Source organism: Maylandia zebra, linkage group LG4 (genome assembly GCF_041146795.1).
Source record: "Maylandia zebra isolate NMK-2024a linkage group LG4, Mzebra_GT3a, whole genome shotgun sequence".
Lineage (NCBI taxonomy): Eukaryota > Metazoa > Chordata > Actinopteri > Cichliformes > Cichlidae > Maylandia > Maylandia zebra.
In genome coordinates, this window is record NC_135170.1 from 22,036,372 (window position 1) to 22,064,092 (window position 27,721).

The 27,721-nt window shown below is 40.8% G+C and overlaps 1 protein-coding gene across 2 annotated transcripts in view; it reads right to left on the reverse strand.

Annotated features, from left to right (window-relative positions):
* The window catches only part of LOC112431117 (nuclear GTPase SLIP-GC-like), a 31,526-nt gene extending 4,916 nt beyond the window's left edge, over positions 1-26,610 (reverse strand). Inside the window, exons 1-15 of one of the 2 annotated variants that reach the window (XM_076883166.1) lie at positions 26,464-26,610; positions 26,258-26,339; positions 25,855-25,967; positions 23,954-23,998; positions 23,809-23,838; positions 23,515-23,539; positions 23,313-23,384; positions 22,928-23,021; positions 22,286-22,502; positions 21,976-22,170; positions 17,961-18,167; positions 17,698-17,864; positions 11,086-11,155; positions 10,919-11,006; positions 10,645-10,766 (exon numbers count right to left, since the gene is read on the reverse strand). In XM_076883166.1, the coding sequence (XP_076739281.1) occupies positions 10,645-10,766; positions 10,919-11,006; positions 11,086-11,155; positions 17,698-17,864; positions 17,961-18,167; positions 21,976-22,170; positions 22,286-22,502; positions 22,928-23,021; positions 23,313-23,384; positions 23,515-23,539; positions 23,809-23,838; positions 23,954-23,998; positions 25,855-25,967; positions 26,258-26,324 (1,512 nt within the window). In that variant the 5' untranslated portion in view covers positions 26,325-26,339; positions 26,464-26,610. The remainder of the gene's footprint in view (positions 1-10,644; positions 10,767-10,918; positions 11,007-11,085; positions 11,156-17,697; positions 17,865-17,960; positions 18,168-21,975; positions 22,171-22,285; positions 22,503-22,927; positions 23,022-23,312; positions 23,385-23,514; positions 23,540-23,808; positions 23,839-23,953; positions 23,999-25,854; positions 25,968-26,257; positions 26,340-26,463) is intronic. The other variant, XM_076883167.1, reaches the window with a different exon arrangement.
* Between the last annotated feature and the right edge of the window lie 1,111 nt (positions 26,611-27,721).

Consider the following 27,721-nt stretch of genomic DNA (forward strand, 5'->3'; position numbering starts at 1 on the left):
ACTTTTCACTTGGTGTTAAATGTTTGATTTTTGGGTGGGGGGAAATGTTACGTTTCGGTGTGTCAGTGTTTTGTTTTTGCGTGACTGTTATGTATTTCCTGCTTTACTTTGAAAGTCTGTGTTATCTTAGTGTGTTCAGATACGTTTTCCCTGTCTCGTCAGTTCTAATTTGCCCCAGCTGTGTTTCCCTCCTGTGGTCCATTTTCTGATTGCTCCCTCTATGTATTTAAACCCTGTGTTTCAGTGTGTCATGGTCGCGATCTCCCCCGTGTTGTAAATAGTTTGGTGTTTTGTTGTGAATAAATAGTCTGTTGTAAATAGCTGTAAATGGGTTTTGTCAATACTTTCGTTTTGAGACACTTTCGTTTTGGGATTTTGGTGGAGAGCCTTCGTGGTTTTATTTTCCTTATCTTTGTTTTTCTACGTTGCACCCCGGTTGCCTAGGCCGGGGTGTAACATATGGGGGCTCGTCCAATCGCTGGGGGGTCCGAGGACCACTTCAGCCGTCCGCCGTCGCTGGAGGGTCCGAGGGAGGGACCGCTTCAGCCGTCTGTCTTCGCTGGAGGGTCCGGGATCGCTGGAGGGTCCGAAGGGGGGACAGCTTCGGCCTTCTGTCTTCGCTGGAGGATCCGAGGGACCGCTCCAGCCTTCTGCAGCTGGTGGGCTGCGTGTCCGTGTGTGCAGCTGGTGGGCTGCGTGTCCGTGTGTGCAGCTGGTGGGCTGCGTGTCCGTCTGTGCAGCTGGTGGGCTGCTCATCCGCCTTCGCTGGAGGGTCCGAGGGACCGCTCCAGCCTTCATCCGCCTTCGCTGGAGGGTCCGAGGGACCGCTCCAGCCTTCGTCGTCTGCTGGAGGGTCAGTGGGACCGCTCCAGCCTCCATCAGCTTCGTCTGCCTTCATCCGCCTTCGCTGGGGGGAGGGTCCGTGGGACCGCCCCAGCCTTTGTCGTCGCTGGAGGGTCCGAGGGACCGCTCCAGCCTTCATCCGCCTTCGCTGGAGGGTCCGAGGGACCGCTCCAGCCTTCGTCGTCTGCTGGAGGGTCAGTGGGACCGCTCCAGCCTCCATCAGCTTCGTCTGCCTTCGTCTTCAGCCTTCGTTTGTCTGAATCAAACTTTTCACTTGGGGTTACATGTTTGATTTTTGGGTAGGGGGAAATGTTACGTTTCGGTGTGTCAGTGTTTTGTTTTTGCGTGACTGTTATGTATTTCCTGCTTTACTTTGAAAGTCTGTGTTATCTTAGTGTGTTCAGATACGTTTTCCCTGTCTCGTCAGTTCTAATTTGCCCCAGCTGTGTTTCCCTCCTGTGGTCCATTTCCTGATTGCTCCCTCTATGTATTTAAACCCTGTGTTTCAGTGTGTCATGGTCGCGATCTCCCCCGTGTTGTAAATAGTTTGGTGTTTTGTTGTGAATAAATAGTCTGTTGTAAATAGCTGTAAATGGGTTTTGTCAATACTTTTGTTTTGAGACACTTTCGTTTTGGGATTTTGGTGGAGAGCCTTCGTGGTTTTATTTTCCTTATCTTTGTTTTTCTACGTTGCACCCCGGTTGCCTAGGCCGGGGTGTAACAATATATATATATATATATATCTATATATATATATATATATATATATATATATATATATATATATATATATCACTTTTTTAATATTTTTTTTTTTTTTACATATTTTTTTTAGGTGTCAGAGTTATGCAGACATTTCAAGTTATACATTTTGTCATTATTACACTGAATAAAAATATAAACGCAACACTTTTGCTTTTGCTCCCATTTTTCATGAGCTGAACTCAAACATCTGAAAATTGTTCTATATACACAAAAGACCCATGATTCTCAAATATTGTTTTCAAATCTTTATAAATCTGTGTTAGTGAGCACTTTTCCTTTACCAAGATAATGCATCCCACCTCACAGGCGTGGTATATCAAGGGGCTGATTAGACAGCATGAATAATGTACAGGTGTGCCTTAGACTGCCCACAATAAAAAGCCACTCTAAAATGTGCACAGTTTTGCTTTATAGGGGTGGAGGGGCAGAAAACCAGTCAGTATCTTCAACACCATTCTTCCCTCGGTTCTAAAGGACAAGCTGGTGAACTCTGGAGTGGACCATCACCTCACCACCTGGATTTTGGACTACCTCACCGACCGACCACAGTATGTGAGGACTCAGGGCTGTGTGTCGGACAGGGTCATCTGCAGTACGGGGGCCCCACAGGGAACGGTTCTGGCTCCGTTCCTCTTCACCATCTACACTGCAGACTTCTCCCACAATTCCACCCAGTGCTTCCTGCAGAAGTTCTCTGATGACTCTGCAATAGTCGGCCTCATCACTGATGGGGACGACAAGGAGTACAGAGGTCTGACCCAAGACTTTGTGGACTGGTGCCAGCTGAACTACCTCCAGATCAACGCCAGTAAAACCAAGGAACTGGTGGTAGACTTCCGCAGGCACAAGCATTCTCCACTGCAACCACTGAACATCCAAGGTATGGACATTGAGGCTGTGGACAGCTACAGATACCTTGGTGTTCATCTGAACAATAGACTGGACTGGACTCATAACTCAGACGCCCTCTACAGGAAAGGGCAGAGCAGGCTGTACCTGCTGCGGAGACTCAGGTCATTTGGAGTGGAGGGCCCACTCCTGAAGACCTTCTATGACTCTGTCGTGGCTTCTGCTATCTTTTATGGTGTGGTCTGCTGGGGCGGCAGCATCTCTGCTGGGGACAGGAAGAGACTGAACAGGGTGATCCGAAGGGCCAGCTCTGTTCTAGGATGCCCTCTGGACCCAGTGGAGGTGGTGAGTGACAGGAGAATGGTGGCTAAGCTGTCATCACTGTTGGACAACATCTCCCACCCCATGCAGCAGACTGTGACAGCACTGAGCAGCTCCTTCAGTGGGAGACTGCGGCACCCACGGTGTGGGACGGAGAGATTTCGCAGGTCTTTCCTCCCCACTGCTGTCAGACTCCATAATAAAGACTTTAACTGATCAAACACACACATCCATACATGTGCAATAACACTAAGTGCAATAATCCTTTCTGTCATCGTTGTATTTTTACTCAGTTGTATATAGCATTTGTATTTGTATTCTATTTTTATCTTATTGTATATTTATTTTATTTTATTCTACTGTATATAGTATTTTATTTTATTCTATTCTGTACAGTTGTGTACTGTATTTATTCTTATTGTATCCTAATTTTTGCCTCATAACTTTTGCACTGTCCACTTCCTGCTGTGACAAAACAAATTTCCCACGTGTGGGACTAATAAAGGTTATCTTATCTTATCTGGTGTGGCCACCATTTGCCTCACGCAGGGCAACACCTCCATCGCATAGAGTTGATCAGGTTGCTGATCGTGGCCTGTGGAATGTTGGTCCACTCCTCTTCAATAGCCGTACGAAGCTGCTGAATATTGGCAGGAACTGGAACACGCTGTCGTATACGCCAATCCAGAGCATCCCAGAACATGCTCAATGGGTGACACGTCTGGTGAGTATGCGGGCCATGTGAGAACTGGGATGTTTTCAGCTTCCAGGAATTGTGTACAGATCCTTGCAATATGGGGCCGTGCGTTATCATGCTGCAACATAAGGTTTATGGTTGTGGATAAATGGCACAACAATGGGCCTCAGGATCTTGTCACAGTACCTCTGTGCATTCAAAATGACATCAATAAAATGCACCTGTGTTTGTTGTCCATAGCATACGCCTGCCCATATCAGAACCCCACCGCCACCATTGGCCACTCGATCCACAACGTTGACATCAGCAAACCGCTCACCCACACGACGCCACACACGCTGGCTGTGTCCCAATTCAGGGTCTGCACGCTTGAAGTACGCATTTTAAGTGCGATTACGTCACCGCCACGCGACGACGGCTGTCCCAATTCGAAGTGTACTTCAAATGCATACTCCAAATGCGCCGTCGATTTCCCCAAACAAGTTTAATGTTGAGAAACCTAAAGGACCTAAAAATAAATGTTTGTTTCAGTTCTATGAAGCTTTGAGTAATTTGGATTAGTAGTACTGCTTTGTTTGTTGCATCATTTTGCTGGAATTGTTTATATGCTTTATATATTCTGAGGTAGGTTGATCTATAGTGTTACATCATATTCTATAAGGATGTTATGTGTTTGTATACTTTCTGCCCAGTTTGACCCATTTAGCAGAAGTCAGCCTGTTTAAGGCTCTGATATCTATTCTGTATGACTTAAAGCAGTTATGACATGGTCTGATTTTCTCACCCAATACAGGAATATTTAATATATCAGTCTACTCTTCATTCTATGATAATAATAATGGATTGGATTTATATAGCACTTTTCAAGGCACCCAAAGCGCTTTACAATGCCACTATTCATTCACTCTCAGATTCACACACTGATGGAGGCAACTACGGTTGTAGCCACAGCTGCCCTGGGGCAGACTGACAGAAGCAAGGCTGCCATATCGCGCCATCGGCCCCTCTGGCCAACACCAGTAGGCTGTAGGGTAGAGTGTCTTGCCCAAGGACACAACAACCAGGACAGAGAGCCCGGGGATCGAACCGGCGACCTTCCGGTGACAGATACACTTCCCATATATGTGTATATATATACATATACACACATATATATATATATATATAGCAGCTGGATAGCATAGTGGTTAGACTACACGCCTTTGGAACAGAGGATCGCAAGTTCGATTCCTGCCTGGAACTGACCTGAAAAATAGGATCATGGCCAAGCTTGAAACCTGGATCCCCCGTAGCCGGTTACCAAGATTACGTGAAGTACCCTCAGAAGGTCTGCTAGATGATGTTAATGCAGCACTACGGACGATACCTACAACCACGATTACCGACACTAACAAGCTGATCTACAATACGGCAGCAGTGATCAGTGAGATGCTTGGCTACAAGTTGAACAGCCACAAGGGGCAGTACCCTCCATGGAGAAGGAGGCTAGAGGGCAAGATCAAAGTAGCACGGAGAGAGGTTAGCCAACTAACAGAGTTGCAGAAAGGTGCGACGAATAAGGTGCCTAAGAAATACAGCAAGCTGTCCATACCTGAGGCCTTGGAGACTGCCAAGCAAAGACTCACAGCCTTGGCCAGCCCCTTGAGGAGGTACACCAGAGAGATAGAAGGGAGAATAAACCAGCTGTTCTCCACAGAACCAGCAAAGGTGTACTCTCAGTGGCAAGGGAACAATAATAAGAGAACAGCACCACCAAGGCTGGAGACGGAGCAATACTGGAAGAGCATATGGGAGAAGGATGCAACCCATAACGGCAATGCTCAGTGGCTAGAGGATCTGAGGGCAGACCACAGCGACCTCCCTGAACAGGGTCCAGTAACCATCACAGTGGCAGATATCCAAGAAAGGGTCTCCAGTATGAAGAGTTGGACAGCACCAGGGCCCGACATGGTTCACGCCTACTGGCTGAAGAAGCTAACTGCACTCCACGAGCGTCTGGCAGCACAAATGAACCAGCTGCTAGTTAACGAGATACACCCGGAATGGCTAACTGAAGGCCGGACGGTCCTGATCCCCAAGGACCCCAAGAAGGGACCGGTCCCCTCCAACTACCGACCAATAACCTGCCTCAGTACTACATGGAAGCTCCTGTCAGGCATCATATCGGCTAAGATGAACAGGCACATGGGTCAATACATGAGCGGGACACAGAAAGGAATTGGCAAGAATACCAGAGGCGCAAAACACCAGCTACTGGTAGACAGAACAATCAGCCGAGACTGCAAGACCAGACTGACCAACCTGTGCACTGCCTGGATTGATTACAAGAAGGCCTATGACTCAATGCCCCACAGCTGGATACTGGAATGCCTAGAATTGTACAAGATCAATGGGACCCTAAGAGCCTTCATCAGGAATTCAATGGGGATGTGGCGTACAACACTAGAGGCCAACTCCAAGCCCATAGCACAAGTCACCATCAAGTGCGGGATCTACCAAGGAGATGCTCTGTCCCCACTGCTGTTCTGCATAGGCCTGAACCCCCTCAGTGAGATCATTAACAAGACTGGCTATGGATACTGGCTATGGAACGGAGCAGTTGTCAGCCACCTCCTGTACATGGATGACATCAAGCTGTATGCCAAGAGTGAACGAGACATCGATTCACTGATCCACACTACCAGGCTATACAGCAATGACATTGGAATGTCGTTCGGACTGGAGAAGTGTAGTCGGATGGTAACAAAGAGAGGGAAGGTAGTCAGAACTGAGGGGATTGAACTACCAGAAGGCAACATTGCAGACATAGAGGACAGTTACAAGTACTTGGGGATCCCGCAGGCGAATGGGAACCATGAAGAGGCCGCTAGAAAAGCTGCAACCACCAAGTACCTGCAGAGGGTCAGGCAAGTCCTGAGGAGTCAGCTGAACGGTAAGAACAAGATCCGGGCCATCAACACGTACGCCCTGCCCGTGATCAGGTACCCTGCTGGGGTAATAGGCTGGCCAAAGGAGGAGATAGAAGCCACTGACATAAAGACAAGAAAGCTCCTTACCATGCATGGAGGGTTTCACCCCAAGTCCAGCACCCTGAGGCTGTACGCTAAGCGGAAGGAAGGGGGCCGGGGACTGGTGAGTGTCAGCACCACAGTCCAGGATGAGACAACGAACATCCAAGAATACATTGGGAAGATGGCCCCAACTGACCGAGTGCTCAGTGAATACCTCAGGCAGCAGAAACCCAAGAAAGAGGAGGGAGACGAGGAACCAGCATGGAAGGACAGGCCCCTGCACGGTATGTACCACCGGCAGATAGAGGAGGTGGCTGATATCCAGAAATCCTACCAGTGGCTGGACAAAGCTGGACTGAAAGACAGCACAGAGGCACTAATCATGGCAGCACAAGAACAAGCTCTGAGCACAAGATCCATAGAGGCTGGGGTCTATCACACCAGGCAAGACCCCAGGTGCAGGCTGTGTAAAGATGCCCCAGAGACAATCCAGCACATAACAGCAGGGTGCAAGATGCTAGCAGGCAAGGCATACATGGAACGCCATAACCAAGTGGCCGGCATAGTGTACAGGAACATCTGTGCCGAGTATAACCTGGAAGTCCCGAGGTCAAAATGGGAGATGCCCCCAAGGGTGGTGGAGAATGACCGAGCTAAGATCCTGTGGGACTTCCAGATACAGACGATCAAAATGGTGGTGGCTAACCAACCAGACATAGTGGTGGTAGACAAACAGAAGAAGACGGCCATAGTGATCGATGTAGCGGTTCCGAATGACAGCAATATCAGGAAGAAGGAACACGAGAAGCTGGAGAAATACCAAGGGCTCAGAGAAGAGCTCGAGAGGATGTGGAGGGTGAAGGTAACGGTGGTCCCCGTGGTAATCGGAGCACTAGGTGCGGTGACTCCCAAGATAGGCGAGTGGCTCCAGCAGATCCCGGGAACAACATCGGAGATCTCTGTCCAGAAGAGCGCAGTCCTGGGAACAGCTAAGATACTGCGCAGGACCCTCAAGCTCCCAGGCCTCTGGTAGAGGACCCGAGCTTGAAGGATAAACCGCCCGCAGGGGCGTGCTGGGTGGTTTTTTTTTTTTTATATATACATATACATATATATATATATACACACATATATATATATATATATGTACATATATATATTAGGGGTGCAATGATACACAAAATTCACGGTTCGGTTCGATACTTTGGTGTCACGGTTCGATATTTTTTCGATACAAAATAAAATGTTCATGCCTTTTTAATTTGTCATTTATTAAAATTATAAATATATATTTTAACTCAAAAGTACAGTTTTTAAATTTAACCCTAACCCTTGTGCGTGTTTTTTATTTTGACAGCGAATGCGCACCTGTGGACCACTTATGTGCAGCCCTGGTTATATAGCTCGTCATATTGTAGCCACAGAAATTCTTTGTCCATGAAACCATAAAGCTGCACTTTCTTTTTGCCTTATAGTCTGATTTGTCATAACTTTTCCGTTTTGTGGTAAGCTTTTCTTTGGCTGTCACTTCTTCACCCTGACCTGTCTTATTTGGCTCAGCAGAACTAAAATATATATCCTGCTGCTTTTACACACGCACTCACATAAGCTCAGCGATTCTCTGCGCGATCAACCTCTCACATGTTTAAGCTTGCTGCGGGAGATTTCACTTGTCATGTTTGCGTAGTAAGCTAACGATTAATAAGACAATGTCAGAGGAATTGGTGCACAAATTATCATCACTCACCAATCAGTGCTGTCGCTCTCTATACACAGTTCACGCGATTGCAAAGTGAAAGCAAAAAACAAGCGCAAATTCAAACGCGATTTCAATATGTCACATATTGACAGTGGCTCACCGATGCCAATGACATAATTACCCAGCTACATTTCCGAAAGAATGCAAAAGCATTGACATATATTTTTCCTTCCTACAATAGCCGGACGGGCAGGGCAGAGATAGATTTTGGTAGCCCGACTGGAAAAATCTCTAGCCCCAGGACGTCGGGCTAGCGATTTTGCGAGCCCTGTATCTGATTGAGGAATCCCTCATCTTTGGAAAAGAGAGTTTATTACAGAGAAACGTCTCTTTCCAAAATAAAAGCTATACTATCCGCTTCTTCTGGGCTATATTCTCAGGAGCATATTAAACATATCAGGTCCCCATAAGGAGAATCATGTGCTAACGGCTGTCTAAATGACTCGGGTAAAGTTTGTAGCATGCATGCTTGTTGTTTTTGTCTTTGCACTAGGATGATGTCGGCGTAAATGTGCAGTCATATTCGTTGTGTTCCCACTAGTGCTTTCAGGTTAACCTCGTTAAAATGACCTTAACGCCACAACACCGCAAATCTCCGTTAACGAGCTACCCCTGATAGCCCCGTGCATGGGGCTAGACAGCCAACACGTTAACGAGCTAACTGCGCTAACACACTAGCTCCCACCCATGTAATTGAGCATTGCGTGGCACATCCAACATACTGTTTTACTTTAGTCCATGACGCGCTTACCTCCAGGGTCATACGTCACATGAAAACCAAAATAATTCCAAACGCCAGATCTGAATGAGGGTGGGGGAGGTTCAATTTGCCATGTTGCAAGGAGAGCTTAACTTCTGTCTCGCTAGCTTGCCCTGCGCTCTTCCTTCTGACTATGCTGTCTGTGTGGAGCGCTCAGTGGATCTGCGCTCGACAGTGCAGCCTAGGCGGAGTAGTCGAACGCAGATTCACTGAGCACTCCACACAGACAGCATCGTCAGAAGGAAAGTTGATAAAATAAATTACAAATGTTGTATTGTTCGATACATATGCGTACCGAACCGAAAGCACTGTATCGAACGGTTCAATATCGATACGAATATCGTTGCACCCCTAATATATATATATATATATATCATAATAATCTGACAATACATATAATATTGGCCATATTATATTTACATTACCACAGTGAGATGATTTTAGTCTCATGAAAAACATTAGCTAATTGTTATTTACTAACTACTCTTGAAATGACTGTTCAGTACAGAAATGAAGCCCAACAATCATGTTTTACAGTCCTGTGGTCTCAGCCTCAGATACTCAACTAATCACAGTGATGTCATGACAAAAATGAATGACCAACAAAACATTTTTTCTCCTTCATTTCTGTCAAACAATGCTGTATGTAACGTTTCTCGCGGTTAGTATCATGGTTGCTAGGCAACCTGAACAGCGTGACGAAGGCTAGACCGTCCCATTTCACAAGCCTCTCACTTCCGCACTTCTCGTACTTATAGTACGCACCGTACGTAGTACGCGTAGTGCACGTACTTCAAGCGTGCGGTCTCTTAATTGGGACACAGCCCCTGTCTGCCTAAACAGTGAAAACCGTGACTCATCTGTGAATAGAACACCTCTCCAACGTGCCAAACGCCATCAAATGTGAGTGTTTGCCCACTCAAGTCGGTTACAACGACAAACTGCAGTCAGGGCCAGACCCAGATGAGGACGACAAGCATGCAGATAAGCTTCCCTGAGACGGTTTCTGACAGTTTGTGCAGAAATTCTTTGGTTATGCAAACTGATTGTTGCTGCAGCTGCCTGGGTGGCTGGTCTCAGGCGACCCTGGAGGTGAACATGCTGGATGTTAAGGTCCTGGGCATGTGGGGTCACACGTGGTCTGTGGTTGTGAGGCCGGTTGGATGTACTGCCAAATTCTCTTAAACGCCTTTTGAGACGGCTTATGATAGAGAAATGAACATTCATTTCATGGGCAACAGCTCTGGTAGACATTCCTGCAGTCAGCATGCCAGTTGCACACTCCCTCAAAGGTTGCGACACCTGTGGCATCGTGCTACTTGATCAAACTGCACATTTCATGGTCGCCTTTTATTGTGGGCAGTCTAAGGCACACCTGTGCAATATTCATGCTGTCTAATCAGCCCCTTGATATGCCACACCTGTGAGGTGGGATGGATTATCTCGGCAAAGGAGAAGTGCTCACTAACACACGCAGACAGATTTGTGAACAATATTTGAGAATCATGGGTCTTTTGTGTATGTAGATAATTTTTCAGATGTTTGAGTTCAGCTCATGAAAAATTGGAGCAAAAACAAAAGTGTTGCGTTTATATTTTTGTTCAGTGTATATTTTCACACGTATATAACTTGATTTTACCTCTTTTCTGCGCCTGGCTCCTTCAATCAAAGACAGAATCCCATAAGCTCCAGTCACATAGTTACATGTCTCAGAGTGACAATCATTGCAATTTTGCAAGAAGTCTTGAAGTTTGGCTATTTCTGTAAATAAAAGTAAATTGAATATTGAATTAGATACTTTGGTTTTAATCTTACAATCCATTTCTGATTTATGAGGAAAAATAAAACAACATATGCACCGAACAATATATTTTCTTTGAATCACAAAACATCTTGAGATTCTGACTGCCTACCATTGACATCTTCTTTTACACCTTTTCTTTCTAGGAACTCTTCAGCACTCACTGTGAACACTTTGAAGCAGTCCTCACTGAAGTGGTCCTGAAAAATAAAAGAAAGAGTTTTAATCTTAAAGAAGCTTTGGCTCGCCAAACAATTTTTGGAATGTTATAAAACTCACACTCAGACTCTCATTCAGTTCCCGGAATTCACTCGTCACTTCTTTCTTGGCTTCCTTGTTTTTTATATCTCTTAAATGGGCAGGAAGGGAAATAGGATCAACATATAGCTTAATCACAAAGCAACATATCAAGAAAACAGCTGAGAGGTTTTGTTTTTGAGGATTTGCACATGGAGGGCAACATACCATGAAAAACTTTGAAAACCTTTACCACTTTCAACATGATCAACATTATTAAAGGACTGACCATTTCAGGCCCTGCCCTCCTGCTTTCTTTTTATGTTCTGATGGATCTTGCTTTCTATCCTGTAGATTTCTGTTTTCCTCATAATCTAACATCATACAGTGTAACAGCAGTCTGGCGAGGAAGGAGCGGCTAGCAGGTCCAGCGAGCATGTGGTGTGGAGGTTAGCCAGATAACTCGAAGCCAGTTGGTTAAATCAAACAACAGACCTTTATTCAGTGTCAGCAACATTACACCTTACGAGCCAGGTCTCCACGGCTGTACTCGTCCGTGCATACATGAATGGAGATCGGTATCGTACAACAGTACGGTTTTCTGAGAACAGAACACGAGCGGCATGTAATGGCTGCTGCTAAAAACACACACCCACTAGGAGACTCCCACAACTATTATAATAGTAGGGCAACCCCCCCCCAAGTGGTGCTATAACCCAATAAGGGTTGTTACAACAGCTCTGCCTCATCTGAACCTGCTCCACACAGAACAACTAGACTAGTACAGCAAAAAAGTCTGCTACAACAGATAGAGGTTAGTGTGAAGTAATTCAAATTAATTTGAAGTAATGTGAATTAACAATTATTTAATCTTATTGAAGTTTAATTAATTTGTCCTTGTATTAATTGGAAAAGTTAAAGGTAAAACCCAGATTTTATGTCTCAGTATTACCTAAAGATTGAATGTGCAATTAGAAAATTAAGTATTACAGTTTTTCTTTTGCGTAATTATCAAAGCAGAAAAGTAATTTTCCCTACTGAACTCCCAACCCGTAGTTCTCAAATCAGTAACACACTTCCTCACTCACTTTTGACATTCTCATTGTTTTTTCTACACATACTTTACTACTAAAAATATTTGTCACTATGTTGATATTTCCTACTTAAATCTGACAGCTTATAAAAAGAGTTATTTTTTCTTATATTTCGTGAATCTGTGCAAAATGTAGCCCCAGTTTCCTGTTTATAGCTAACAAGAGTTGTCTCAAATGTGGTCTTCTTTTGTTTTGTTATGTTTAGCGGGAAAATCCCAGTCCATCAACAACGCCTGAAATAATGACACCAGCCCATCTGACATCAACAACAGCGTAGTGTTCAATCATCTTTCTTTCTTATTCTAATGTTCAGTTTGAACTTTGCTTTTCTCAATTTAATAAATTTTGTACCATTACCAGAAGTTCCATGACTTTATTTTTTGTGTCTTTAAAGAGTAGTGAATGGTTTTTATGCAGTCATGGGTTTTTTTTTAAGCTATTTGGTCAAAGCTCACATACCTTATACTAAAAAACATGGTTCATTGATTGATTCATTATCATACAACTGTTAAATCTTAAGATAAAAAGTAATTACTGTAACAACTGTGTTGGGTTTAAAGAGCCTTTTAAAAAGTTGAAAATCCCTGCCCATGAAGTAACAACAAACACACATGTGACAGGGTGTGGCTCGAGGCTAAGATGCAGGGAAAGGGTGTAGCAGCCGATTGAGGGGGCAGGGAAGAGTGGATGTCACAGCTGGTTTGTATTAATTCCATCATGTGTCCTCTATTTGGAAGCATGCTGGGGCCCGGGCAAGAGAAGTTAAAGTGGACTGAGTAAGCTGTAAAGAGTGTGAGCACACCGAGAAGCTGAAAGGCCACACAACTGTTGCTGTACATAAAAGCACTGTGAATATGTAAGTTTTTTTTGTTTGTTTTAAAAAAAAGAAAAGCAGCTGGATAGTGCAGTGGTAAGTCTACTCACCTTTGGAGTGGGAATCGCAAGTTTGATTCCCACCTGGTATCCCGTAAGGGTCCTGGATAGACCCCCAATGCTAAAAAAAACAAGCCATAGAATGGCGTGGCTACGTCCGCAGCTTGGACACAAGCATTTCACTACATGTTGTACTCTCTATAATTGTGTATGTGATGGGAAGAACGGTGTTAATTTTTTCAGCAACAAGTAATCTAACTAATTACTATTTCTATCGGTACAACGCCGTTACCGTTATTAACAAGAAAATGCGCTTTACTATTTTTCAACAAACAGACGGTTGAAGCTGTCTTCAGCTTACCGCACCTTATATCATTTGCACGGAAGTAGCTGTCTGCGTAAGTAATCTGGGCGCTACAGTTTTAAGCAGTTGCGCGCGCTCCCGCGGACGGCAATCACTTTCTGCCAGACAATCACTTTTTGGCACCTAGAGCTAGGGGGCAAAACAATCTCGTGAGTGCTGCTGTTTGGCTGAGGAAGAATAAAGTAGTAGTGGTAAACCAATCACATGACCACTTCAAGATGCCAAAGTAACAAGGTGCTATATCACAGTTTTTAAATTGTGTTGATAGCCACGTAAAACCAGAGTCATGATAAACAATATATACGTGGTGTTTTTTCCTGAATACTTTCCTCATGTTTACTGTCCAAGGACAGCGCTAGCAAGCACTCTCTGCTTATGACCAAAAAATAAAACAAAACGAAAAACACCCATTTCGTGTTTGTGGAAAAATGTACAATGTCGACCAATTAAAAATGACATGGCAGCATGACATTTGGTTGTTTAGGAAGAGGGTGAGTTTTAGGAGTGACGGCGAGAGAGAGAAAGAGAAAGAAAGAGAGCTGAAAAAAAGAGAGCAAGTTTTGAGATGTGAGAGATTTGTGACGTTTAGCGTGTTTGGAGTGTGTAGTTAGTGTGTTGTCTTGTGTAGTTAGTGCGTAGTGTTGTGGATAGTTGTGTGTTAGAACAATGAGGTGACTGCTGAATGTTACAGGTGCTGCAAAAAAGGCAACAAAGGCAGATTGCAGTGTTAATGGTGTCTCCAGGTAGAAAAAAGGGGGAGTGATACATCTCCTCTTGTCAGACCTGCAGGTATCAGGCTTGTGATATTCTTCTTTATAGTGGACAGAAATTATTTTTGCAGTGGCCCAAATAATTTGTGTGGCATCTTCTTTAATGTAGAACACCTGATTGTTATGTAAATAGTTTGAAATGGTTATTTAAAAAAAAAAAAAAAAGGTAAATGGCTGCAAATTTGCAGCTAACTTGTGTCATGGTCCTGGGTCGGTGACCCAGTATTTTGAGTTTTGTGTCATTATTGAATTTTGATTTTGTCATAGTTTATCTTTTCTAGTCTTTCGGTTCCTGTGTTCCAGGGTCTGCTGTATTCCCTAGTCAAGTCTGCGTCTGTTATGTTTCCTGTTTTACTTTGGAAGTCTGTGTCCAATGTCAGTGTCTTTAGTTTCACTTCCCCTGTCCCGTCTTTAGGTTCATGTGTGTCAGCTGTGCTCCCATGTGTGACCACTTCCCTTGATCATCCCTTATGTGTATTTAGTCTCTGTGTTTCATTCAGTCTGTGTCGCGTCGTCTGTGTTCCATGCCCTATGTCATGTCAGGTTTCAAGTCTCTGTGCAGGTCATGGCTCATGATGCTTATTCTTATATTTCACAGTTCCCTCATGATCCGGCACAGTCTTGTTCATAGCCTCACTGTTATTAGTTTCTTCCCAGTTTAGGTTCCTGTTTAGTTGTTGTCCCTGTTCAGTTCTCGTTTAGTTTAGTTCATGTACTCCAGCCTCAAATAAAGGCTCTCCTTGTTTAAACATGCACCATGGTGTGGTCTTTCTTTGCTTGTGACTTCTTGATGTTGGTAAATACAATAATTGAAAAATACCACGTTACATATAATATATACATATAATAATGTACAACACATTATGGAGTATGCTTCTGCTGTGAGGTCTTGCCTCCATGCACGTATGCATTTAATCGCTAGACGGGTGTATTTATAAATAATATTATATTAGGGAAATTTTCCCAGACATATTTTTGACCTGGGGGTAGAATTGATTGAGAAATGGAAACGGAAAATGCTTATGAACTTGCAAATTAAAAACATGATGCATTTAAGGTAACCCTTTTCCATTTTTATTTAAAAAGAGAATTTGTTCTAGTGTGCGATGGCCGAACCTGTTCCTTTTCGTGGAGATAATTTCTCCTGCCTTAAGGAAATTCCCTTCACATGGCACAGAAGAGGCTGGAGTGCAGAGAAACTGGTAGAGATGCAGTTATACAGTCTACCTGGGCCCCACAAACTATCAGCTAAAGAGAATAAATAAATTCAATTGCTGCACATTTGGCAGACTAACATTTTCAGATTAATTAAACAATAAAATATATATTTTTACAACATTACATGTAAAGAATCAAGTGGAAGTTTTTCTAAAGTTATTTAATGATATTTATATTATGGAAGCAGATGTTTGACATTTTACCTTTTTCCCATTTTCAGATATAATAAACACGCACAAAACAAAAGCAAACAGCCAGAACACAAAGCTGGAAAACCCACCCGATTGACAAAAATCAACTCAAAATTCTCCCACACAAGAGAACCTCCTCTATTTCTCGCTGGCTCCAAATCTCTCAGTAGAATGATCAGTGGTTCGCTATCTGTCACCAGTGTTGGGGAGTAACGGAATACATGTACCGCCGTTACGTATTTAAAATACAAAATATGAGTAACTGTATTCCGTTACAGTTACCGTTTAAAAAGGTGGTATTCAGAATACAGTTACTTTGTTGAAATAAATGGATTACACTGCGGTACTTTCCTGTTTCATTTTGTCGCGGGTCAGGACTGTTTGGGTTTTGTTTGACAGCTACGTTCTGTTGTTCCAGGCGGCAGCGTTACGGTTGCCATGGTTACAGGGTGACGCTCTCTCTCTCTCTCTCTGCGACTGTGTGTTTCCTGGGTGAGAGAGCGCCTTTTCGTTGTTGTTGTTGTTGTGCTAAGCTAACAGGCAGAATGCTACAAGCATAGCTCTAAAGAATGTAGCATCATGGGCAGTGTAGTCCGTGTTGCAGGGAGAATGGACTGCCATACACGTTATGTGTCTGTGAGCGCGAGGAGGGAGAAAAAGGGGAGTGGAAAGGTACGAGTTGTCATCGAGGAAAAACGGGAGCTGGAAGCATGTAAATATAATAATAACCACTGCAGCCAAGAAGAGTGCCTGACGAGCCCAGTTGTAAGTAAGCTATTAAGACTCGACTGTACACCGTGTTCGTGTTTTCCTCCGAAAATAATAAGTTCCGTTGGAGCAGCATTTCAACGCCTCTCTCTGTCTCTCGCAAGAAAAGTTGACCCACACAACAAAGTAAAGCTATTTTTTGGCTACGAGCCGACAGGGACCCCGCCGTATTAGTCAGAGGTCCCTTTACTACAGTTCGGAGTCGCGGACCTTCAGTAATAGTAATAAATCACACAGCAATAGTACATTCACGTTGTTGTAAAAAGCATGATAATATATTAAGTAATCCAAAGTATTCAGAATACGTTACTCTCATTGAGTAACGTAACGGAATACGTTACAGAATACATTTTGGGGCATGTATTCTGTATTCTGTAATGGAATACATTTTAAAAGTAACCTTCCCAACACTGTCTGTCACCATCAAAACACTCCACAAATCCCGCGAATGATTCACCTGCTTATAAACCATTGAATCAGACACCGAAGCAGTTAGGTTCTAAATGAAGCTTCGGACGTCACTGATCACGTGACTCTGGCCAAACGAATCAAGCTTCGACACAGTGCTTCTGAAGCAGTGTGTTGATTTTTTTGACACACGCACCGGAGCTTCAGCTTCAAGCGGGCCATCACTACTCCACACGGTCAGCCACTGCGAACCGTTACAATTTGTGCATGGGATTTTAAGATTTACAATTTATATTTGTATTTAAGTTATGAAATATGATTCATTTAACATGTTTGTGGTTGTTACAGCATAAAATATGACTTTTTCTACTCAGATTTTATGTTTGGTTTTTTTTGTCTGATTTTTAGATCAGTTGTATTAATAGAGTATGTCAAAATGCAAACATAACTGTAAATTCAGATATGTGAGGCTGTACTGAAAAGAATGACACCAAACAAGGCAAAGTAAATAGTTTTTAATGGTGATATGTAAAGGTCAAATTAAAAGTAGTCGAAAATGGTCAATTATACCCGGGACCCCAGAAGGTTAAAATTTTTTTTTAAAGTAATGCAATAGTTACTTTTCCCAGTAATTAATTACTTTTAGAAACTCAGTTACTAATTTGGTTACTTTTTGAAAAATAACTAGTAACTATAATTAATTACTTTTTCAAAGTAACTTGCCCAACACTGGTGACAAATAAAGGTTGTTTGTTTTGTTTTGTTTTTTTAAAAATACACCATTATTCGCTGTGAGTTGGGTACTGACTTCACAAAGAATTTTACCAGTACTGTGTTAGTGTTGAGAATATTATGTGTTTTTAGTAAATATCTGAATGCAACTATTAAATATTTCTCCAACAAGATTGATCAGTATGTGATTTTAAATTTTTTTTAAATTATGCACTTTGACATCTTAATTCACTTACCGATTGTCTGAAGGATCAGACTTGGTGCAGATAAAGTGAATTTGCTCACACTGACCACCATTTCCAATGAGGCCATGTGCACTTTTTAGAATCTCCCAGGCCTCATTCTCTGATGCTGCCCGAGTAATTTCAGCCACAATCCACACAGTAGAACAATCTCCAACAATCTGAAATAAATTATAGCACGTCAATTATAAATAATTAATACAAAAGATGTTAAAACAACACCAGAAAAACAACAAGAAGTTGATGTGAAAAATTACTTGTCTCCACATTTCGTTCCTGCTCTTGTTGCGATCGCCATTTCCAGGAAGGTCCACAAGTGTGACATGCTGGAGAAACTTATTGTTTGGCACCCTGACAGTCACACACTTTACTAGTGGCCAGTACCACTGCTGTGCTTTATATCCATCTTCCTGCTTTGGAACATACTTTGTATATTTAAAAAGTTCTTCAGATAGCTTTTCAGCCTGCAATAAACAAGATAAATAAGATTAATACATTTACAATTAAATCGGTAAATTTAAAAAAGAAACCCAAATTGTAGACTAAATTTTTATCTTGGGAAACATTTTAGATTTTTTTTAATGTTTAGATTTAAGGATGATCAAACTTAGGCACATATATGCACACAGCATCACAGACGCATTTGTTAATGCAGCTTCCCTAGTGTTTTATGTTTACAGCTAACAGACGCCCTGTTTGCAGACCTATAGTCTTGTGATATCCAATGCAAATTGTTAACTTATTTGCACGAGCAGTTGAAACTGTTCCTGTTATACCCTTAAACTTTTACATTCATACATTTCTATCATCATACAGGCCTGAGAATTACAGTAAAGTGACAGAGCGTTGTGGTAATGGCTCCTAGACTCTGGAGCTCTCACCCACTGAGACGTGTGATTTGCGTTAAAAAGCAGCTAAAAACTCAACTTTTAAATTTTGGTTTTGTGTAGCTTTCTCTCTTTATGCTGCCAGCACTTTGGTTCTGAACTACATTGTAATATTTATTTCAAAAGTTGTAAAAAGGCTTACTTTTTACTTAACATTACAAAAAGTTATTACTTATGAAAAATTGACATTCTTCTGGAGAAAAAGTATAGGATTGACATCAGTAGCTAGTATTGACCCCTTTAATCCTAAACTAGAGATGGTACGATACCACTTTTTTATGACCGATACCGATATCATAAATTTGGATATCTGCCGATACCGATATGAATCCGATATAGTGTTTTTTAATCAATAAAAATGTTTTTTAATATCTTGTTGCATTTTGTATAAGTTCATACTCAAGTTTAAATAAACAACAACACTAAAGCTATTCTGTTATACCTGTATGTAAAAAAATACACTGCACCCAAAATATTTCATAGTTCAGCAATAGTGATCAATCTAATAAACTTAAACCTACACCATCCTTCCTATTCTGGTATTTTAAAGAGTACTTAGCAGAAAAATTAAGCAACCTAACTAATAGGGTTGCAAACTCCCAGCAAAAAAATAGGGAACCACCCTCCACCTCATGATGCTTAATCGAAGTAATCAACTTTAATTTGATGCAGTGTGAAAAAAAATGCACAGAATTAAATTATTTTTCAAGAATAATTAAATAGATTCAACATCTTTCTTCAACAAAAATGCAGACTGCACAGATGGTATCTTCCCAAAGGAAAAAGTAGTATAGCTTACTTGGTATATTAGACTTCACAGTTACTATATACAGTAATGAACTTCTATACATTTTTCATCAGATTAAAACTTTGGGTGTAAGATTCAGATAATTATTTATTAAAAGCTAGACATTTTAAATGAGAATAAGAAAGAAAAGTATGTCTTTGTGCCCCCTTTTCCCTGTTCATGCCCTATCGGCCCCCCCTGGCTAAACTTTGCTAGATCCGCCCCTGCACAGTTACCAGCCGTCAGCTGCGTAGAAAAGGATCCTGGTGTAGAAAGTAATATTAAATAAATTCTAACAACAGCTTATCAAGGTTAAACGTGCTGCTGTTGTTCAGCCGCTGGTTTCCTTTTTCTGGCGCGAAGTGGGCCAAAAACAAAGAAGAGAAACGGGAGTCGCGACAGAAAAGCCGATCAGCTGATCATTGATCAGTTTCATGATTGAAGTAGCAACAGGAGAGGGAGGAAGAGAGAAGAGGCAGTCCTCCATATATCGGTTGTTAAGCTTAACATGGGAATGCTTTACAAACATTCAGAGATAAACTTACACACTTGCTTTACTTCTCTCGGGGATAACATCCTCTGAGATGAAATGCTGGTTTGGTAGCGAGGCTACAATACACAAAGCCGCTCTATCACGTGACGCACACTGCTCTGACGTGCAACAATTATGAGGCGAGTTATGCCGTGTCGCAAGTTTTGTGAGGTGCTTTTTTGATATTTAATGGATCGGATTACATTTTTGCCCTATGACAGCTGGGATAGGCTCCAGCGCCCCCCGCGACCCTGAAAAGGATAAGTGGAAGCGAATGGATGGATGGATGGATTACATTTTTTATTTCTCTCCGATATCCGATCCAGTAATTTACGTCAGTATCGCACCGATACCGATACGTAATATCAGATCGGTCCATCTCTACCCTAAACCCAGCAACTTATGTCTTTTAAAATTATCCACCAATCTCTGACATTAACCTATTGAGAGATTTAACTACTCTGTTGTGCAAATATCTTTACAGCCATAAAATACTTGATTATTTTCTCAGTTACTGTTACAGTTACTGTGTGATTCAAATTTCAGTAGGATTCAATATTCACTAATAATAATAATAATAAGGCGGCACGGTGGTTGGCGCTGTTGCAAGAAGGTCCTGAGTTCAATTCCACCATCAGGCCGGGGTCTTTCTGTGTGGAGTTTGCATGTTCTCCCCGTGTTTGCGTGGGTTCCCTCCGGCTTCCTCCCACCGTCCAAAGACATGCAGCTTGTGGGGATAGGTTAATTGGATAATCCAAATTGTCACTAGGTGTGAATGTGCGAATGAATGTGAGTGCGAATGGTTGTCTGTCCCTGTGTGTTGGCCCTGCGACAGACTGGCGACCTGTCCAGGGTGTACCCTGCCTCTCGCCCTATGACAGCTGGGATGGGCTCCAGCGACACCCCCCCGCGACCCTGAAAAGGATAAGCGGAAGCGAATGGATGGATGGAATAATAATAATAATGGATTGCATTTATATATCGCTTTTCGAGACCGTCAAAGCGCTTTACAATCCCACTATTCATTCACTCTCACATTCACACACTGGTGGAGGCAGCTACAGTTGTAGCCACAGCTTCTTCGGGGCAGACTGACAGAAGCAAGGCTGCCATATCGCAAACTAAATGCTGTGGCCCCAGAAACGGAAACACTAGGAAACGTGGAACACGGAACCAGGAACGATTGAATAGGGACATATGGAGAAATTTAAACCACATGGGACAAGGCGACAGTGGGCAGAGGAAAACACAGGGCTTAAATACACAAGGGAGTAACAAGGGATTGAGACACAACAGGAGAGCACAGCTGGGAGTATTCAAACATGACGAGACAAAGGGGAAGCATAACTCAAAACACTGAACACAGGACATGAGGCTATCAAAGTAAAACAGGAAACACAAGACAGGCATGGAGAAGCAGACTTGACAAGGAGGTATGGCTGACAGGGAAGACAAAGCAAACATAGAGCACAGAAACAAGAGTAACAAAACATGGAAAACAGGGAAAGAAAGGTAACAGAAACCTAAAGACTAAAACTAAGAATATATTTTAATGTGTCTGGGAAAGCTGACCAACACAGCTAATCTCCATCAACTAATCATGCATCTGGGGTGCCTTCAGCACACGAGGTAGAACCAGTTGTCCAATAATCATAAGGTTGGTGGCTAGATCCCTCTAACTTGGGGCAACATACGCCAAGTTAGAGCTATATACGAATCAATCTCTCCTATTTAAGTAGGATGCTGGGACCTGACAAGGGAGCTCAGCTGCAGGAGGCAGCTGGAAAATGTAAATAAACATCCACGTGCCTTGGGTCCTTTTTCCACATCTAGTTTTCAAACCAGTCAAAAGCAGCACTGAAGTTTGATAAGGCAAGAACAGATTTGTTTTAATATTTTGGTCTGTACATTCTACTTTCCTTTTATATTGTTTTTTTCTTATTTTTTTAATAACAGAATAGGCTGTCTATAAATTATATCATATTATATCAATGCAAGCAAATTCCACTCATTGAAACAACAAACATGGAAAAAAAATGAAGTAATAGAATAGTATTTGAACTTACTGTGTCACAATGCAAAAATTTCCTCTTGGAATCTAAAAATTCTAGAATATTTTTGAAATACTTTTTTTCCAAGAGGTTTTCAGGGGATTTGTCTTTCCATTCTTCTCCATACAGGGCTGACAGCTTTTTAACCATGTCCCGATAATCATCACCTTTCTTAAGAGTCTTCAGTGACCATAATTCATCATGCCACTCCTAAAAGACAAAAATCATTGCATTTTAGTTTTATAAATTGTAATGTAAAGCAAATACCTGCTGTATTTTTGTAAATACATATACTGTAGCTTTAAATAAAATATTTAATTCTCACCTCCTTCGTAATGAACTCAATTTCTGCCTCATACTTTGGGCTGCAAGTGTTAGCCTCCACCTTTATCATGACTGTGGTGCATGCACTGATTATTCCAGTGGCCAAAAGATTCTTCTCATTAATGATGGTATTGATTAAAGAGCTCTTTCCAGCCCCAGTTCTTCCAAAGACACCAACAAGCTCTCTCTTGTCGGTTTCCAAATCATTAATTTTGTTCCTGTTGTACAAGTGGGTTAATTTATTCAACCATGAAATGTGTTGCAAAATGAGGAAGACACCTTTCTGTGCCCAGATTGTTAAATAATAATTTAAAAGTCATTATATTATTATATTATTATTATATTATACTTTTAAACGAACAGTAAGATGAGCTATGTACATATGTAATGTACATATGTACAGTATGTAAATGCTCACTGGAATTAGTTGGCTTGGTGGTTCATTCTTCTTGTGTGTTTAAAGTTTTACGATACAATATTTAACCTATTAATACTACAACAGTTTGGAATGAATGCTTTTGTTCTAATTATCTTTGTTCTAATAAAATCTGTATATGATTTTCTTTCACCATGATTGTTACTAAACTAAAATGTTTTTTACCCAGATGTTTATGTAACAGAATAAGGGAACGTTGATACTCACTTTAGGAAAGTACTTAGCTTGTCTTGGCCATGGAGACTGTTACTGACATCTTTCATGATGCCTTTCACTTCAGATAATATTCTTGTTTCTGTCACTGTGAGAGTAAAGAAGTGTTTAGCAGGCACCAGTTTAATGCACAATGTTATACACGGATAATGAAAAACTGGACTATATCACTTATTAAAGGAGCAGTGCATGGCAGTAGGTTGATTACTTCATTTAAATATTATTTTTGTGTATGCCAGACACCAGCAAACCAATAAGAAAGTATTTTCTGTTTCTCTGGTAAAGTCAGACACATGCAATACAGCAAAAGATTCACTGCATAGAAGTTTTACCATACAGTGCAGTGAAACTGTCATTCTTTGGAAACAAATGTAAAAACCTGAGTCACGTTGTCTTTTAGTTGGTGATTGCCATTTGTTGGATTGCCCCTGAAGATCTGATTTTCTTTTTCCTTATTAGATTAGAAAACACAAAAGGTTAGGTTTATTGTCTCTGTCAGTGGAGGTATTTGGTCAAAATCAAAGTGTTTCTGTCTTAAAAGATGAATATTATAAGTAATTCATATGTGACATCTGTCTCACCTTTTGAACTTGTGGATGGTGGAACCTGGAAATTAAAATGGACATTTAGTTTTTTTTTTTTAATGCAAAGAAATGAAAGCTCTTCACACAGGTATCATTTAACCGCATTTTTAAGAACATATGTCTGAACACATACTTCCGCAATCCACGCAGTGAAATGCAAATTTACTTTCTGTCTCATCTGGGATTAGAAATATTAACCCTTAAAAGCTAAATACAGAAAATGGACAATGTACATCAGCTGTATATGCATGAAGAATAAAGGCGTGTCTTGAAATTTAACATAATTCTGACCTGAACCAATTTTGTTGTTTCTTCATTCTCCTGTTTACAATAAAGATTAAACACACAGGTGCAAGATCATGTAAAATTTTGAGCAAACAGTGAAAGTATGACTCCTGGTAAAAAATCATAGCCAATCAGAAACTTCTTAACTTACCTGAGTGGAAAAATCGGGTGTTTCTTGCCTTATGCTTTGTTTACTCTAGCAAAAAGAAAATCCATAACTGTAAATGAGTGATACAATTCTAGAAAATGCTATTGTTGTCACAAAGATATAATCTCAAAAAGCTGAACGCAATTATTTATGAGGGCTAGAAGGATCACGTGAAATGAAGCATTTTGTGCTTTAATTAAATGTGCAGTTTATTATGGTTAGTAAATGTATTTGCAAATCCTTTTTTAAATTCTTTTATTTATTTAAACATTGCTAAACTCAAGTTTATAGAAAATTAAAAGGGTAATTGTAAATCCACACTTAACTGACTTATTAATTAATTAACAAATACTTAAAACTACAAGTGGATTTCACAAAATACAATTAAACCCTTTTTGAATTGAACCTTTTTTTGCCTCTAAAGAACACCTACCTGCCTGGTCTTCATGGTAATTATAAAATGTTCTCTAATAGTCATTGATTCATATGATCTGTTTCACAATGTCTATAGGTTTTACAGTTAAGCACCAAAAGTCACTACATGATTGAAGTACAAACTTCATGTCTCATTAATATATATTATACATTTATGCACACCTCACGCTTTTATTGAGCAAAAACAAACAGTTCATCTTATTTTTTTATTTTAGTAGACAACGCCGACACTTTATAATAGACAGCCAGTTAGCTGTTTAAAAATTTTTTATGTGAATTTTAATTCAGAAATGAGTATGGCATTCTGAAATTGATGCATCCTCAGGTTTTATTGCTGTTAGAGTAGCAGGAAGTGGCATTTTCAAAAAAGTTGGAGGTTTTTTTAACAACATTTGCGCCTAAAAAAAAGTTAATTTTGTGTAATAGAAATAGCAATCCTTTTTTTTTTACAGTTTAAAGTTATCTGCCATTGCTGCTTTGTGACTTTCGTATGAAATGCATTGTGGGACAATTGGCTGCACCAAGAAGTGTGGGTGCTTGTACCAAGGCTATTTGTTCTTGGGATTCACATCTTGGGATTTTTAGCTGCTGTAAGAAAGCAACTAAAAACTGTAAGAATCAGCACTGAGCCCTCTTAGAGCAACCTACAACCTTTAAAACATGTTTAAAATGCTGTCTGTAAACACATCAGTAGAGATGTTACCACATTGATTTTTAAAACTCTGAGTTAAAAGAATTGAGACAAAAAATCTTTTAAATAGATCATCAATTTTAGATATGAAGTCTTTATTTTTTCCAGACTTCTATCTGAGTTGGCCTGACAACATGCAGACGAATAAAGGTCATGTGTTAAGCTTATAACAGTTTCTTTAATACTGGTTTTAGCATCTTTGCATTCAACGTCTTTTATCAGTAAGAACGCAATCACTTCACTTTTTTCTTTTCTTGTATAAGCTGCTAAAATAAGAAGTGTTTCCCCCCTCTTTAATCCACCTTGCTCTGGATCAGGTCGAGAAATATCAGATTACCAGTGCAGTGTTCATGGCATCTAACAAAAGCACTTCTTACTTTCTTTGCATACATATAATCTAATTTGGATTGTAAACTGTCTTTATCTTGATAATTTAATACGATTTTATCACCGAATTTCACACGAATCACAGATCACATAATTTCTTGTAACAATAAAGCTTTCTTTGTTTTTTTTACTTTAAACATTTTTTTAGTTAACAATATTTAAAATAGACTTTTTTTAATTTCAGAAATTCCCATTTATTATACAAAGACATATAGAATAAAAAATAATTTGGAAATAAATTGACCAATGTTTATTTTGTTGCACAATTTATTATTAAACCACAAAACGCTTTATGTTGATGCATGTGACTCTTCTGCTCCTCCATATTTATATGAGATTTTTAAGACCAAATGTAAAATTACATAAGCAGACTTTTTTTTTTTTTAATTACCTTTAAGTCCTCAAGTCTCTTTCTGAATCTTGACCTTAGACCAACTTCAGGGATTAACTCAGTTATGTCTTCATTGGTAAGACAGAAAAGGCTTTCCTCTGTAACTTTGTTAGCTGTAATTAAATATTAAATCTCAGTTATAGAGATGCACACAATTTCCAATTTCATTAGAAATCCACTTCATGAAATAAAGTGAAATAGGCATGGTTATTTATTTTAAATGCCATTGAGCCTTTTTTGTAATACATTTTCTGTGATGACGGTGTAGAAGTGGCTACAGCTCTCTTTAAACACAGCGTAAAATACAAAATATTAGTGTTGTACAGCACAACCATATCAAGAGATTTTTAGTTTCAGAGATATTAAAATCTTTGTTTATGAAGAATTAGTTATTATAATTTACCTTCAAATCGTTCCTCCAACTCTCTTAGCCCCCATTCAAGCAGTTTGTTTCTTATGAAATCGGCCATGATCAAGAAATGAAACTGAAAAACGTAACATTTAACCAGACAGTACTGCTTTACAGATTAGACCTTCGTGATCACCTTCTGCCTCAATGCATATATAATCAGAGAGGCTAACATTAAATTTAAAGTTCAAACTGCTCACCTTTTGTTGAAAGTAATGCAGGAAAAGGCTGGTGAGGGAGATGCGAAGTAAGCAGTGAGACACAAACAGGTGGGAAAAAAAGAAGTCAAATTGCAAAAAAACCCAACACCACAAAAACACTGTATCCAAGGACAGATACGGTTAAAAACAAACTGGAACTGAGTGGCGAACTGAGAGAGAAAGGCAGGAAGAGCTGGTTTTGTGCAGGGCAGATGGGAGTGGCTGAGAGAGGGGTAACAACCTGCCCCGCAGCAAGTGTAACAAAAGTACTTGTGTTGTTCCCTTATTAACTAAAGGTCATCACAACAGACAGCTCCACATGTTAGGAATTTGTGCTGTGAACCAGGATAAAAACAGGAATCACTTGTTTCTTAGGAAAACAGAAAAAACATTACATTGTGGAGCGATTAACATTAGGCCAAGGCTAAGCTGGACTGGCCATCGGGCATACCGGGCATTTGCCCAGTGGACTGATGGTATTTTTTTGTTTTTATGAGCCGATGTTTTTTTGTTTTGTTTTTCGGTAACGGTATAAACAACGAAAGGTGGTGGATTGGCCAATTTGTCATGATAGACTCTGGGCTGGACCAGTTACAGCCGAGGTGGTTGGCTGCACCCTCCCCATTGCTTGGGCAAGAGCTCTGAAAGCAATCTTATCACAGACAAACAAAGAAAATGGTATTGAGGTGAAAAGAAACACAACTTGTCCAGTAGTTTAGCTAGAATAAAAAAAAAGAAAGACACAAAGCTGGAGTTATTCTGCATCTTTACGCTGTCAGCTGCCTCTTCTTCTTCTCTCATTCTCTCACCCTCCCTCTCCTGTTGATACTTCTTGAAACATGAAGTATCTCTCATGAAACTGTTCAATGATCAGATGATTGACTTTTCTCTCTTGTTTGTTTATCTTCTTTGTTTATCACTTTGCCGCAGAAAGAGGAAACCAGCGGATGTCGCGCTAAACAACAGCAGCACGTTTAACCTTGATAAGCTGTTGTTAGAATTTATTTAATATTACTTTCTAGTATCAGCTGATATTTGCTGGAGCCACAGCTGTAAAAGCTACAGGAGCACGTTCCGTGAGAGACTGAGATTACCAAAAAGCACCACTGAACAACACAGGAAGTCCTTCCTGCCCATGGCCATCTCCCTGTACAAGTCCTCCATCTAATACACTATATACACTGTAAACACTGCAATAGTTACAGCCTTTTTTGCACACGCTCTTTTCTACTCAGTAATGTTGCTGTCAACATTCACT